Source organism: Mytilus trossulus, unplaced genomic scaffold (genome assembly GCF_036588685.1).
Source record: "Mytilus trossulus isolate FHL-02 unplaced genomic scaffold, PNRI_Mtr1.1.1.hap1 h1tg000024l__unscaffolded, whole genome shotgun sequence".
Lineage (NCBI taxonomy): Eukaryota > Metazoa > Mollusca > Bivalvia > Mytilida > Mytilidae > Mytilus > Mytilus trossulus.
This window is the reverse complement of record NW_026963290.1, coordinates 3,303,010-3,319,523: the sequence shown is the minus strand read 5'-3', so window position 1 is coordinate 3,319,523 and position 16,514 is coordinate 3,303,010. Positions and strand designations below refer to the sequence as shown.

Here is a 16,514-nt window from a genome sequence, read left to right as displayed (position 1 = left end):
TAAGTCTGGTCACGCATTATCTTTCACGATCAAAATAATGCGTTGCCTGATCTTTCACGACCAAGTTTGATGGATATTCAACAAATTCAAGGTTTTCATATTCAAATTAGTGCTTTTAAGAGGAGAACATACCTTAATTTTACTGTACTATCAGATACACCAAAGATTACATTTCAAATATATCACGATGAACTGAAACATGACCAATATAGTAACAAAAAGCGTGTTATTTGTAATTAATTGCATATACATGCATTGCACCTTTTGTGTTTTTTCATAAAGTACTGCATACTTTCTCTTTCTTATTTCACAGTTATGTTGGGGAAGTTAAACCATTTTGACAGACATATTTTTTTATTCGAATTTGTTCCGCGTTTTGAAAATTAAGCAATATTTTTAAAGATTCTGACCTAGAATTCCCATTAAATGTTTTTCACGATCCGTTACCAGAGATTTCACGATCGTCGCTCAATACTTGACCGTCGTTAGATATTCTTTCACGCTCATTTCTCTCGATAAACCGAATGACACCCGTGTATTTTAAAATTTTACAAGTCGACTTTTCAGTTAACATCGTTTCAACAATTTTCCCGAAATTAAAAAATGCATGCACTTTTCCTTTTCTAGAATGTAATTTTGTCTTCTTTACCGTTCAATGGGCGATAGATCAAATCTTTAAAATTACTTTTGCTCAAGATAAACGCTTCAAAATCGTGACTACAGATTGTGTACATGTATTTCTCTGTCAGTATGATTGAAATGAAGATGTTGGGATAAAAGTCATATGGCAGCAACCCAACGACACAATAGAACAAAGGTAAGGTACTCGATACGAGATATTTAACATGTCTATACAGCATATCAATCCCCATCAGTCTATAACAAAATCCTGTATAATGTTTTATCAGACTATCACTGACTGCATGGTCATCAAAATAAGTATTTGTCAAATACCAAAACAAAGACACGAAACTGTAGCAAAAGGCAACAACTAGCAAAGTTCCTGACTTCGGACCAACATCTACATCTAGAGGAAAGCATACATGCAGTCTTCGTAGCTTAGGTCTTTACAATATTCAACATTTCAAACTCTAAATATCATAATTATCAAATATCTGCAATTTTTAAAATACCTCAAACTCGAAATATCAATAAAAATTGAGAAATGACATAGACACTGTCAACCATTCATGACGAGGTTCTTGGAAATATGTACTGTCCTTAACAAAAAATCAAAAACGAATTATGGACGCCTTATGGAAGCCTTTACAAAAAATATTTATTGTTGCAGTTATCGTTTAAAAATATTTCAACTACAAGTGATAAAAATATCATAAATTCAAGTTCAGATCGAAACTTCGTCACGAATATATATACATGTATATACAACTCGTCTAAACATCAACCCAACAATGTTAGATTTGTAAATTTGCTTTCGCAAATTTTTGGTCCTTCCCTCGCCGGGATTCGAACCCATGCTACTGTGATATCGTGACACCAAATCGCCTGCACTGCAGCCGTCCCGCTAGACCACACGACCACCTGGGCTCTACAAAATAATAGAGCTTTCGCTGGCCGTGTGTTACTTTTCCTCGTCAGTTTTAATCTAGCGGCGTACTGCAGTACATGATATATAAGGCATGGAGATGTTATTATTACAGATCAGCTAAATTATCTACAGTAAAGGATCCTACAAATTAATGTAAGATACAGTCACAGAAAATAATTATATTTATAAGTACGTCTGAGTCAGTGACAACTCTACAATAGACGTATCAATCGGAACGCCATCAATGATGATGATACATGGCTGTGTACATAATGTATATACAACTCGTCTAAACATCAACCCAACAATGTTATATATATACTATAGATAATTTAGCTGATCTGTAACAACAACATCTTCATGCCTTATATATCATGTACTGTAGTACGCCGCTAGATTAAAACTGACGTGGAAAGGTAACATATGGCCACCGAAAGCTCTTTTTTTGAGAGCCCAGGTGGTCGTGTGGTCTAGCGGGATGGCTGCAGTGCAGGCGATTTGGTGTCACGATATCACAGTAGCATGGGTTCGAATCCCGGCGAGGGAAGAACCAAAAATTTGCGAAAGCAAATTTACAGATCTAACATTGTTGGGTTGATGTTTAGACGAGTTGTATATATATATATATATATATATATAGATTGCCTAACAATGTAATTTTAACACACTATTTAATATGTAAATATAAGAATGTTTAAAATATTTACAAAATGATGAAAATAAACGCAATATTTCGCTAGACCAACTAGCTTTATCAAGCGTGCATCTATCCAGGTGAAATCGGATGTAGATGATAAGAAACTTTTGCAGCTCAATGTATATGTTGAACTTAGCTGCCTTGAAAATTAGAAAAATTTTTAAGAAAGTTTTGCAGCTCAATGTCTATGTTGAATTTGGATTGAGCTGCCTTAAAAATAAAAAAATAAATAAATTTTTGCAGCTCCATGTATATGTTGCTCTTGGATTTAGCTGCCTTAAAAATACATTATTGGAAGTTGAAATTAGCAACGTCCATTGGCCGATATTACGGGATAAAAAGGACGATGCTTTGTTTTTAAATTATTCTTTATCTTTCCTGTATCTTTTCTCGTCTTTTTCGTTAAGACCATCAGGTTCTAAAGTGTGGAGTTGGTGGATCCAAAAGTTTTCTCTTCTCCTTCTCGCCGTGGTGTCCCACTCGGTGTTGACTTCTATAATTTGGAAAGTGACATTTTCAAAAGGATGTTTCGTAGAACGAAGATGTCTTGTGAGAGGACAGTTTTTATTGGTTTTGTACGATGAACGATGGTTATTAAGCCGAATATTAAATTTGTCCATTGTTTCTCCCACATACTGAATGCCACAAGTGTCACATGTTAATATATAAATTGAGTTCTCCGTTTTGCAGTTGGAATTTGAGTAGATGGTATAATTTTGTTTAGTAACGGAGCTGATGAAAGAACTGTTTGTATTGGCAGCTTTACAACACAAACAATTCCTTCGACCACATTGTTTGTAGCAACCGGGCGATGGAGTAGGCTGCTTTACTAATACAGAAGTCACTAATTTGTCACGGATGTTTTTAGGTCTTCTGAAGGCCATGACTGGTGGTGATGAAAATACTTTTTTTAGATTTAAATCATTTTCTATAATTTTCCAATGCTTCTGAACAATGGATGACACATTTTTAAAATCAGGATGGTAAGTGAGTACAAGGGGTGTTCTGTTAGCTGCTTTATTCTTATCTTTGTACTCAAGAAGTTCTTGGCGACTAGTTTTGTTTGCTCTTTCGAAAGCGCTATCAATGATGTTGTTATTGTATCCTCGAACAACTAGATGTTTACGAAGTTGTCCAAGTCTAGCATCTTTCGTATTTTCATTAGAGCATATTCTCTTGATTCGTAATGCCTGGCTGAATGGGATACCACGGGAGCAATGTTTAGGATGGCAACTTTTTGGAGAAAGGAATTGATGTTTGTCCGTTTGTTTGGTATGAAGGTCCGTTATAATGGTTCCGTTCTTGATGTAACTCGTAGTATCGAGGAAGTTAATTTTCTCCATAGAGAATTCAGATGTAAATTTTATTGAATGGTGGAAAGAGTTACAGTGTTCTAGAAATTCATTAAGATGTTCTTGTGAATCTGTCCATTTGAAATCAATATCGTCAATGAATCGGAACCATGATAAGGGCTGATATGGAGCACTAGCCAAGAGGCGTTTTTCAAGTTGGCCCATAAATATGTTGGCATATGACGGTGCCATTTTTGTGCCCATACTAGTACCGTCTATCTGGAGATAGTGTTTTTCATTGAAAGAGAAGTTGTTATTCTCCAGTACTAGTTTGAGAAGTGTAACAAGGCACTCGGTAGGAGGATTTTGTTCACTACGAGTGTTCCATGCCTCTTCACACGCTGCTATTCCTTCGTCTTGTGGAATGTTGATATATAAAGAAGACACGTCCATGGATGCAAGTATAGTATTGCTTGGTAAAGGATTGAGGCTTTCCATTTTCTTTAGATAATCAGTTGTGTCTTGAATGAATGATGGTAGTTCTTTCACATGAGGTCTTAGATGATGGTCTACAAATTCTGATATCTTTTCAGTTGGATGACTATTCGCTGATACAATTGGTCGACCTGGATTGCCCGTTTTATGTATTTTAGGCAACATATAGAATCGTCCGGCCTTTGCTTCGTTCTCAAGAGGTCGGAGATAATCAAAGGTATCATTGTCTATATGCTTGTTGTCGAACATCTCTTGTAGGATGGTGTTGATCCTTCGAATAGTATTAAGCGTTGGATCTGTGGTTAATTGTTTATAAAAATTAGAGTTTGAAAGTTGGCGATTCCCCTCTGCTATATAATCTGTTTTATTCATGACAACCACAGCACCCCCTTTGTCGGCAGGTTTTATTAAAATATCCCCTTGATCTTTTAATGCTTTCAAAGCTATACTTTCTGACTTGGATAAATTATAATTTCTTGTATTTGTTATACAGGACTTTATATCAGACCTCACGTAGTTAATGAATGACTCCAAGTTATCATTTTTACTCTTTGGTGGTTTCCATGAACTTTTTTTCCTAAATTTTGGGATGGACGTGACTTCTTCATTGGTGTCAGTATCTGAATCTGTTAATCCGGCTTCTTCAAGGTTTTTCTTGCCCCTATTGTAGAAAAAATCTTTCAAGCGTAAACGTCTAGCGAATTGGTCTAGGTCTTCGTCTAGCTGAAAGTTATTTACAGTTGATGGGATGGGACAGAAATTTAAACCTTTACTTAAAAGAGATTCCTCAGCACGTGTAAGTTCTTTAGATGACAAATTTACAACAATGCTTTCAGGTTTTTGTTTCCGTCTTTTAAATTTTCTTTTTCTAGGGGTCTTATGGTTTGTTGTAATACCCAAAATTTAGGAAAAAAAGTTCATGGAAACCACCAAAGAGTAAAAATGATAACTTGGAGTCATTCATTAACTACGTGAGGTCTGATATAAAGTCCTGTATAACAAATACAAGAAATTATAATTTATCCAAGATTCGAACCCATGCTACTGTGATATCGTGACACCAAATCGCCTGCACTGCAGCCGTCCCGCTAGACCACACGACCACCTGGGCTCTCAAAAAAAGAGCTTTCGGTGGCCATATGTTACCTTTCCACGTCAGTTTTAATCTAGCGGCGTACTACAGTACATGATATATAAGGCATGAAGATGTTGTTGTTACAGATCAGCTAAATTATCTATAGTATATATATAACATTGTTGGGTTGATGTTTAGACGAGTTGTATATACATTATGTACACAGCCATGTATCATCATCATTGATGGCGTTCCGATTGATACGTCTATTGTAGAGTTGTCACTGACTCAGACGTACTTATAAATATATTTTCAAGGCAGCTAAGTTCAACATATACATTGAGCTGCAAAAGTTTCTTATCATCTACATCCGATTTCACCTGGATAGATGCACGCTTGATAAAGCTAGTTGGTCTAGCGAAATATTGCGTTTATTTTCATCATTTTGTAAATATTTTAAACATTCTTATATTTACATATTAAATAGTGTGTTAAAATTACATTGTTAGGCAATCTATAATTTTATTTGTGTAATTGAATTAATCTCTGTACTGATTAATCCACACTCCCATAGATTTGTATGTCATGTGCTGCTATTTATAGGCACTTATATATATTCACTCTTTTGGTCTTTTGGAAAATGTTGTTTGTGCTGTTTTTAGACCCTTCTACAACGAAATTTGTTTGACATGCACACGTATAAAAATTGCGGTTTTTATCCAACGCAGTCATAGGTTTGAACGTAGTTTTCAATTTAGACTCGTTTATATTTTTTGTTTGGGCATGTATCATATTTTCCCTCCGGTTTATATGATCCGTTCATCCTATATATTGACTCTTAAAATTCAAGAGTTAATCTAAAAATGAGGGTACTTTCTCTAAAAATGAGGGTGCTTTTTATATGGCCTTCCAAATACCGTTTCGATCCCTAACATCACTGAAGAGACATTTATTGTCGAAATCCGGATATGGTGTACTAAAGAAATATTGACACCGAACGTTTGTGGCACAACATCCTGTCCACAAGTTAACAAAAAAAATTTTTCTGTGACGTATTAAATTTATAATAAGATCCATTTTGTTACAACCTGTGATCAATTTTATTTGGCAATCGCCAATGGCAGTCAGCAGGGTTAAAGAACATCAGTTGTTCGACCTGTTAGTCAAATGCGTTTTGTTTAAATATACTTTTTCACTCTTTTGGTCTTTTGGAAAATGTTGTTTGTGCTGTTTTTAGACCCTTCTACAACGAAATTTGTTTGACATGCACACGTATAAAAATTGCGGTTTTTATCCAACGCAGTCATAGGTTTGAACGTAGTTTTCAATTTAGACTCGTTTATATTTTTTGTTTGGGCATGTATCATATTTTCCCTCCGGTTTATATGATCCGTTCATCCTATATATTGACTCTTAAAATTCAAGAGTTAATCTAAAAATGAGGGTACTTTCTCTAAAAATGAGGGTGCTTTTTATATGGCCTTCCAAATACCGTTTCGATCCCTAACATCACTGAAGAGACATTTATTGTCGAAATCCGGATATGGTGTACTAAAGAAATATTGACACCGAACGTTTGTGGCACAACATCCTGTCCACAAGTTAACAATTTTTTTTTTTCTGTGACGTATTAAATTTATAATAAGATCCATTTTGTTACAACCTGTGATCAATTTTATTTGGCAATCGCCAATGGCAGTCAGCAGGGTTAAAGAACATCAGTTGTTCGACCTGTTAGTCAAATGCGTTTTGTTTAAATATACTTTTTCACTCTTTTGGTCTTTTGGAAAATGTTGTTTGTGCTGTTTTTAGACCCTTCTACAACGAAATTTGTTTGACATGCACACGTATAAAAATTGCGGTTTTTATCCAACGCAGTCATAGGTTTGAACGTAGTTTTCAATTTAGACTCGTTTATATTTTTTGTTTGGGCATGTATCATATTTTCCCTCCGGTTTATATGATCCGTTCATCCTATATATTGACTCTTAAAATTCAAGAGTTAATCTAAAAATGAGGGTACTTTCTCTAAAAATGAGGGTGCTTTTTATATGGCCTTCCAAATACCGTTTCGATCCCTAACATCACTGAAGAGACATTTATTGTCGAAATCCGGATATGGTGTACTAAAGAAATATTGACACCGAACGTTTGTGGCACAACATCCTGTCCACAAGTTAACAAAAAAAAATTTTCTGTGACGTATTAAATTTATAATAAGATCCATTTTGTTACAACCTGTGATCAATTTTATTTGGCAATCGCCAATGGCAGTCAGCAGGGTTAAAGAACATCAGTTGTTCGACCTGTTAGTCAAATGCGTTTTGTTTAAATATACTTTTTCACTCTTTTGGTCTTTTGGAAAATGTTGTTTGTGCTGTTTTTAGACCCTTCTACAACGAAATTTGTTTGACATGCACACGTATAAAAATTGCGGTTTTTATCCAACGCAGTCATAGGTTTGAACGTAGTTTTCAATTTAGACTCGTTTATATTTTTTGTTTGGGCATGTATCATATTTTCCCTCCGGTTTATATGATCCGTTCATCCTATATATTGACTCTTAAAATTCAAGAGTTAATCTAAAAATGAGGGTACTTTCTCTAAAAATGAGGGTGCTTTTTATATGGCCTTCCAAATACCGTTTCGATCCCTAACATCACTGAAGAGACATTTATTGTCGAAATCCGGATATGGTGTACTAAAGAAATATTGACACCGAACGTTTGTGGCACAACATCCTGTCCACAAGTTAACAAAAAAAAATTTTCTGTGACGTATTAAATTTATAATAAGATCCATTTTGTTACAACCTGTGATCAATTTTATTTGGCAATCGCCAATGGCAGTCAGCAGGGTTAAAGAACATCAGTTGTTCGACCTGTTAGTCAAATGCGTTTTGTTTAAATATACTTTTTCACTCTTTTGGTCTTTTGGAAAATGTTGTTTGTGCTGTTTTTAGACCCTTCTACAACGAAATTTGTTTGACATGCACACGTATAAAAATTGCGGTTTTTATCCAACGCAGTCATAGGTTTGAACGTAGTTTTCAATTTAGACTCGTTTATATTTTTTGTTTGGGCATGTATCATATTTTCCCTCCGGTTTATATGATCCGTTCATCCTATATATTGACTCTTAAAATTCAAGAGTTAATCTAAAAATGAGGGTACTTTCTCTAAAAATGAGGGTGCTTTTTATATGGCCTTCCAAATACCGTTTCGATCCCTAACATCACTGAAGAGACATTTATTGTCGAAATCCGGATATGGTGTACTAAAGAAATATTGACACCGAACGTTTGTGGCACAACATCCTGTCCACAAGTTAACAAAAAATTTTTTTCTGTGACGTATTAAATTTATAATAAGATCCATTTTGTTACAACCTGTGATCAATTTTATTTGGCAATCGCCAATGGCAGTCAGCAGGGTTAAAGAACATTAGTTGTTCGACCTGTTAGTCAAATGCGTTTTGTTTAAATATACTTTTTCACTCTTTTGGTCTTTTGGAAAATGTTGTTTGTGCTGTTTTTAGACCCTTCTACAACGAAATTTGTTTGACATGCACACGTATAAAAATTGCGGTTTTTATCCAACGCAGTCATAGGTTTGAACGTAGTTTTCAATTTAGACTCGTTTATATTTTTTGTTTGGGCATGTATCATATTTTCCCTCCGGTTTATATGATCCGTTCATCCTATATATTGACTCTTAAAATTCAAGAGTTAATCTAAAAATGAGGGTACTTTCTCTAAAAATGAGGGTGCTTTTTATATGGCCTTCCAAATACCGTTTCGATCCCTAACATCACTGAAGAGACATTTATTGTCGAAATCCGGATATGGTGTACTAAAGAAATATTGACACCGAACGTTTGTGGCACAACATCCTGTCCACAAGTTAACAAAAAGTTTTTTTTCTGTGACATATTAAATTTATAATAAGATCCATTTTGTTACAACCTGTGATCAATTTTATTTGGCAATCGCCAATGGCAGTCAGCAGGGTTAAAGAACATCAGTTGTTCGACCTGTTAGTCAAATGCGTTTTGTTTAAATATACTTTTTCACTCTTTTGGTCTTTTGGAAAATGTTGTTTGTGCTGTTTTTAGACCCTTCTACAACGAAATTTGTTTGACATGCACACGTATAAAAATTGCGGTTTTTATCCAACGCAGTCAAAGGTTTGAACGTAGTTTTCAATTTAGACTCGTTTATATTTTTTGTTTGGGCATGTATCATATTTTCCCTCCGGTTTATATGATCCGTTCATCCTATATATTGACTCTTAAAATTCAAGAGTTAATCTAAAAATGAGGGTACTTTCTCTAAAAATGAGGGTGCTTTTTATATGGCCTTCCAAATACCGTTTCGATCCCTAACATCACTGAAGAGACATTTATTGTCGAAATCCGGATATGGTGTACTAAAGAAATATTGACACCGAACGTTTGTGGCACAACATCCTGTCCACAAGTTAACAAAATTTTTTTTTCTGTGACGTATTAAATTTATAATAAGATCCATTTTGTTACAACCTGTGATCAATTTTATTTGGCAATCGCCAATGGCAGTCAGCAGGGTTAAAGAACATCAGTTGTTCGACCTGTTAGTCAAATGCGTTTTGTTTAAATATACTTTTTCACTCTTTTGGTCTTTTGGAAAATGTTGTTTGTGCTGTTTTTAGACCCTTCTACAACGAAATTTGTTTGACATGCACACGTATAAAAATTGCGGTTTTTATCCAACGCAGTCATAGGTTTGAACGTAGTTTTCAATTTAGACTCGTTTATATTTTTTGTTTGGGCATGTATCATATTTTCCCTCCGGTTTATATGATCCGTTCATCCTATATATTGACTCTTAAAATTCAAGAGTTAATCTAAAAATGAGGGTACTTTCTCTAAAAATGAGGGTGCTTTTTATATGGCCTTCCAAATACCGTTTCGATCCCTAACATCACTGAAGAGACATTTATTGTCGAAATCCGGATATGGTGTACTAAAGAAATATTGACACCGAACGTTTGTGGCACAACATCCTGTCCACAAGTTAACAAAATTTTTTTTTTTCTGTGACATATTAAATTTATAATAAGATCCATTTTGTTACAACCTGTGATCAATTTTATTTGGCAATCGCCAATGGCAGTCAGCAGGGTTAAAGAACATCAGTTGTTCGACCTGTTAGTCAAATGCGTTTTGTTTAAATATACTTTTTCACTCTTTTGGTCTTTTGGAAAATGTTGTTTGTGCTGTTTTTAGACCCTTCTACAACGAAATTTGTTTGACATGCACACGTATAAAAATTGCGGTTTTTATCCAACGCAGTCATAGGTTTGAACGTAGTTTTCAATTTAGACTCGTTTATATATATATATATATATTTGCCACTGAACATTGAATAATTAGTGGTCAATAGGACAGCTTCAAACTAAATTTGGACATAGATGTATGAGGGGTAGTCAAATCGTTTATAACTAGTGCATTTTTATAACATGGAACCAAAAAGCAATGTATGTATACCTTTTCTATCCGACTTTGCATCATAAGTTAGTCAGTCGTCGTCCGTTAATAGTTACTATATTACTTTCTCCACCAAATGTATTTGGCCAAACCGAATCGAACTCGGTATGAATAAATTAGGTATAATATACATGTATATCCCCAAACAAAGAAAATTCTACACTTACTGTTGATTGATTAACAATAAGGTCATCGAAGTCTGATCCTCCTCTAATTGGTCGATTTTATCTATCAAATTACTCAGCAAAATCATTGGAACAAAATGATAATTGTTTAGGAGACCCTTTTACACAGGGATTTTATTGTTGTGTCTGATTATTTGGAACATAGTGTTTTAATTCACTTTCAACGTGAAACAACACAGATAATAATAGTTTTGTATGAAAATAATGTTGATATGCACACTATATATCATTCAGCGGCGGATCCAGCCATTTTTAACAAAGGACTAACTATAAGAATAAAGGGGGATCCAACATATGTCCCCATTAAAAAAAGAGAGGTTTCAATCCAAGAACCCCCAGACCCCTCCCCCCCCCCCCCCCCCCACTTGATCCGCAACTGTCATTTGGTTAATGATTTTAAAATGCACATGAGATAGTCTTTAAGAAAATAATTTGAGAGGTGTCAGCTAATCAAAAACTATCTCCGGGCATTGCTTGACGAAATATTTTGGCGACTTCGGTTAAAACTTTATTTCACTCATATGTTTTATCTACACTAGTATCTCTCCCACTAAATCCACTACGTTCTTTTGTTTATATCGGTATTTATATAATAAATAAAATTATTACAAATTTTCCCGGTCTGCATGCAATCATTAACAAAAATCTTAAACATTGCAGTATGTATATAGTAACAATCAGTTTTAGTTTTAAGATTTTTTTTTATGAAACGCTGGCGACTTTCATTTAGAGTTCAATTATAATTTTTTTCATTCCGATATTTTCGTTTCTTTGAAATTTTTATTATTTTACTATATTTATATAATGTGCTTAGTACAAAAATATCAATATTAAAAGAATTGTGACAGGAGACCTGAATATGAATACCCGTAAAATTTATTAAGAGCAATTCATATGTTAATCAATGATCGTCAATTGATCTCGATTTATAATATTTAATTTCTCTAACTAGCACTCAGTTTGACTTTGTAGCATGAAATCTCTTCTGCCAGAGTCTGATACGTCACTCAGTTCGAGAAGCTTGTTTCTATAAATAGCAGCCGTATGATAGTTAAAACTTTGACAGAAGATACTGCCAGGAAATCAATACAAAGGAATTATCAGTTGGAATAAAAATGGTTTCCATAACGTTGGAATTACAAGGAATATTGCAGCGTCTACTGGGGAAATTAAGGTAACATTTTAATAGTGTACTATACCCTTTTGGGTACATGTAAAACTTGATCATCTTCGTTTTCCATATTTTGGATTTCCATTTTCAATTAAATGTTAACCCTATAACATGTATAATGGGTAAAATTCATGATCCATGTCTAAAACAACTTACGTTTTTAGATTAGATCTGAGTTGGGTTTTTTTTTTTATTGTTTATCGCAGTTGAACTTGAAGATGTATGTATCATTGCAATGTGGCTACTGCATGGGTGTGTATCGTAAATAAAGAATATATTACACGTCGATCAATGATCTAGAGATTATCAGATCTACACACATAGTAATATTGATTGAAGTGTGTGCAGCATTGTTACAAGAATCTCCAGGAATCGATTATCTAATACACCATTGGTAATCATCGGGGATCTTAATGAGCACACATTATCATAAGTGGTGATTTTAATACAGATGTCTGAACGTCTGACAATCAATTAATAGCAGTCTGGAATTGTGAAGTAAGAATAAAATGATCATTGTTAATATAATCATGATAATACTTACAAATGTATGTGATCATAGAAGAATCGTTATTTACTAAAACATAAGAACTATTGGGAAAGGTGGCTTCTTCGAGTTGGAGTTGACATGACTAATAGATATAAAAAGATAACTAATTTGTTAGAAAATTTGTTGTGTTATGTAAAACCAAAATCTTTTTTCTTTCAGGAAAAGTCTAAACTGACAAACAAGAATACAAGAAAACAAAATGGAGATTAAATCAGAAACGAATATTGGTTGTGATGAACTTGCACAAAACGATTTACAACGTGATCTTAACTCTATTAAGGTTGAACGAAATGATAATCTTTCTGAAAACGTGCCGGAATATCAGAGAGTGTTGTCTATCGTCGGTGGATATGTTGTCGCAGACAACGATCAGGAAACAAGTAGTACTCCTACAAAAGAAAATCTGTCGTTGATTACAAACGCGGAAAAAGACATTAAAAACGAAGAAAGTATGTTTACCAAGGAAACAAAGGAATTAAATTTTACACCGAGCGTCGAAACTGCAAAAAATGCTACTTTGACAGAAGAAAGATGCGACATCAAACCAATCGTTCTAAAACCTTCCTCTGGTAAACACGAAACAAGAAGCACTCCTACAAACGAAAATCTGCCATCCATTACAAATGTAGAAAAAGACACTAAAAACGAGGAAAGTAATTTTACCATGATGGAAACAAAGGAATTCAATTGTTTTGAACCGAGTGTCGAAATTGCCAAAAATACTACTTTGATAGATGAAAGATGCACCATAAAACCAAACGTTCGAAAACCTTCCTCCGGTAAAGAGGTCAAAAAGCCTCGGATGCTAAAAAACAAAAATATGGCGTCTCATAATTCAAAAGCTGGTCTTGATAATGATGAAATAAAAGACAGGAAGACCAATGGTAAAGCAAAACATGCATCGCATGACACGGATACGACTGGACAAGCAGCAGACGACAGCAAATGTACAATGTGTTACAAAAGTATCCAGTGTAAACATACTACAACTGATAGCAAAGATAACACTAAGAAATTCCAGTGTGATGTATGTGGCAACTGGTTTAAACATACATACACACTGAGAAAACACAAGTGTAATCACGAAGGAGAATATTCCTGTAGTGTATGCAACAAACGGTACGGTCTACCAAGCTATTTAAAAAGACATATGCGTAACCATACTGACGAGAAAACGTTTTATAAATGTCGATACTGTGATAAGTCGTTGTGCAGTACATCCAGTCTGGCTGCGCATGAGAGACTGCATACGTTGGACAAACCATTTGAATGCGACGTATGTCATAAGCGGTTTACTCAGTCTAGTAACCTTACAACTCATAAAAAAGTTCATTCAGAGTATAGACCATATGTTTGTGAACTTTGTTCTAAGCCTTTTAGGCACAAACAGTCATTATTGGTACATTTGCGTTCCCATACACACGAGCGACCGTACACATGTGCCACATGTGGACAAACTTTTACTCAAAACACACACATGCGTACTCATGAGCGACTTCACTCTGGTGTAAAGCCTTACAAATGTGAAATGTGTGATAAAACATTCTCACGGAAGCATCACTTAGGGTATCATCTAGAAACTCATTCTGGAAAGACATATAAATGTTCTATCTGTGAGAAATCTTTTACGGCGGAGAGAGCTGTTATACAACATGAGCGCATACACACTGGTGACACGCCATATAAATGTGACGTCTGTGGGAAGGAGTTCAAATATCATGGCTACCTTAGCGTTCATAAGAGAATACATACGGGAGATATGCCATTCAGATGTAAACTCTGTCCAAAGGAATTTATAGTAGCTAGTTCCTTGCAACAACACTTAAAACACAACCATAGAAACAAGAAAAAACGTACTGTTTCAATAAATGCGCTTCTATCTGATGATCAAAATGATTCATCTACTAAATCAAATACGGAAAGTTGCACCAACATTTCAGAAGTACAGAACACTATCGATAATGTACAAATCGATTCAGTCAAGCCAACCTGTGATTCTTCAAAAAAGAAACCAGTAACTTCCTCTATTGTCAGACCGAATGGGACGAAAAGAAAAGCGAATAAAAACCAAGATGCTAGTTACATGAACCTGTCAAAAAAGCGGCGCAATAAAAGAACTTAGTCAACTTAATTGGATACTAGCATCAAACATATTGCTAGTTTTGAACTAGAAAATTATATACTAGTATATCATATCTGTTAGAATGTTTTGAGCTAATCATGAGTTTGTTCATAATAAATTTGACAGTCATAACTGTTTTCTCTTTTAGCATGTTTTTATTTTTTAAGTGGCGTCGACCTCTTTATTTGGTATATCAAAGTTGGAATAAATTCTACGCCTAATAAGATAGTTCTTTTGTCTTCTTGATATAGTAGCCACCTCGATGATGACCAGAAAGCGTGCTCACCACGTATATATTCTTATTGTATCTGTCGTAGGCAATAGCAGGTATTACACTGTAGTGTTGCAATTGGTAACATTCGGCCTTAATGCTAAAAACTCTAAGCCTGTCGTTGGTTTTCTCTTTTGTATTGTTCAAATGTGCTTGTCCCATGCAATGCCTTTTATAACTTACTATACTTTATCATGTGTATTGGGTTTGCTCAATATTGAATGATGCACGGTGACTTTTTAAAAGAACTGTTTAGTTGTTTTCAACTTTGTCCTATGGCTATCATATTGGTTGTCGCATTGACAATCATACCACATCTTCTTTTTTTATATCATTAGTATTAGTTAAACCTCGAAGAATTTCGTTTGTAGTTAAAAAATTATTCTATATACCAACGACCATAGAATGGATTGCAAACAAAGTCTATACGTATTTTTCTTGCTTTAATTTATGGTTCTTACTACCTTGATAAACATTCATGTAAGTTATTTAAGAAACTCACAATTTTATTTCCTTATTCTCTTCTCATTAGTGTAAAGGAGAGGCGAAAGATACCAAAGGGACAGTCAAACTCATAGATCGAAAATAAACTGACAATGCCATGGCTAAAATGAAAAAAGACAAACAGCCAAATAATAGAATACAAGACACAACATAGAAAACTAAAGACTAAGTGACACGAACCCTTCTAAAAACTGGGGGTGATCTCAGATGCTTCGGAAGGGTAATCAATCCTGCTCCACATGTGGCACCTGTCGTGTTGCTTATGTTATTAGTTCCATAGTTCAAAAAATATTTTTGATTGCAGAAAGAAATGTATAGGTAATATATCATCTCCTGTTACATTCAAAAACATAAACAAGTACAGGTAAACGTACAAAGTCATGAAAGTTCTTAGATTGTGTACGGATTATATGTATGAAAGTTATTAAACTGGTAAAAAGAACCATTTTTTTTAAATATACATTTTAAAGGAATGTAAACTGATAGCTTTTAAGAAATTCCATCAGAAAAGAAATCGGATGCTACTATGAAAGCCTGACTATGTCACCTGTTATAACTGTGTTGTTAAAACGGTTGCTATGTTCTTCCAGTCAAATTTTCGAGATAATATATATAGGGAGTCCTCAAATTATGTCCGTTTTATTTTTTTTGCGTTTATGTTGCCTTGTATTGCTGATTTACTGCGTTTTACCATTATAATGGGTCACTCGGAAATTTTAGTCTCATTAGACTTAATAGTAGAATTGATGTTGTTGAACAATTTTGTTCTTTACGATTCCATCTATCTATTATGGTTTTTGCAAAAAAAAGATAAGTAAAACTCGTCTTTAAAGGATAATAACTCATGTTTAGGAAAAATCCTCAATTTCTTGTTTCCCTTCGTTTATAGTTTCTAAACTATATGCCGCAAAAACAAGGTAAATCGTGGCTTTGAAGTGAGATAACTCATACAAAGGGTCAATGGACAGCTTCACTGAGCAATTTTGAGTCATCTGACAGGTATATCATGCTTTAATTTGATTTACTGAATATTAATTATATTAATAATTTCTCATATGCTATCATTCTTTCTGCATG

At 34.4% G+C, this 16,514-nt stretch overlaps 3 protein-coding genes across 3 annotated transcripts; 2 read left to right on the top strand and 1 right to left on the bottom strand.

Moving 5' to 3' along the window:
- Nucleotides 1-2,608: 2,608 nt before the first annotated feature.
- Nucleotides 2,609-12,075, bottom strand: LOC134699042 (uncharacterized). The gene is made up of 2 exons (XM_063560729.1): nt 12,019-12,075; nt 2,609-4,756 (listed from the first exon to the last, which is right to left on the bottom strand). The coding sequence occupies exons 1-2, from the start codon at nt 12,073-12,075 to the stop codon at nt 2,609-2,611; spliced, it is 2,205 nt and encodes a 734-aa protein (XP_063416799.1).
- On the top strand, nt 11,830-13,428 carry LOC134699041 (uncharacterized). Its single transcript, XM_063560728.1, has 3 exons — nt 11,830-11,993; nt 12,700-13,327; nt 13,414-13,428. The coding sequence occupies exons 2-3, from the start codon at nt 12,740-12,742 to the stop codon at nt 13,426-13,428; spliced, it is 603 nt and encodes a 200-aa protein (XP_063416798.1). The 5' UTR covers nt 11,830-11,993; nt 12,700-12,739.
- A 57-nt stretch (nt 13,429-13,485) lies between these two features.
- Nucleotides 13,486-14,676, top strand: LOC134698960 (zinc finger protein 626-like). The gene has a single exon (XM_063560642.1). The coding sequence runs from the start codon at nt 13,493-13,495 to the stop codon at nt 14,660-14,662; it is 1,170 nt and encodes a 389-aa protein (XP_063416712.1). The 5' UTR covers nt 13,486-13,492; the 3' UTR covers nt 14,663-14,676.
- The last annotated feature ends 1,838 nt before the right edge of the window (nt 14,677-16,514 follow it).

Excerpts from the sequence above, each read along its gene's own strand:
- LOC134698960 (XM_063560642.1), top strand. The coding sequence starts at position 13,493 with ATGTGTTACAAAAGTATCCAGTGTAAACATACTACAACTGATAGCAAA.
- LOC134699041 (XM_063560728.1), top strand. The coding sequence starts at position 12,740 with ATGGAGATTAAATCAGAAACGAATATTGGTTGTGATGAACTTGCACAA.
- LOC134699042 (XM_063560729.1), bottom strand. The coding sequence starts at position 12,075 with ATGGAAATCCAAAATATGGAAAACGAAGATGATCAAGTTTTACATGTA. Across the intron at positions 4,757-12,018 it reads TTTTACATGTACCCAAAAGG|CTAGACGAAGACCTAGACCA; the intron begins GTATAGTACACT and ends AATAACTTTCAG.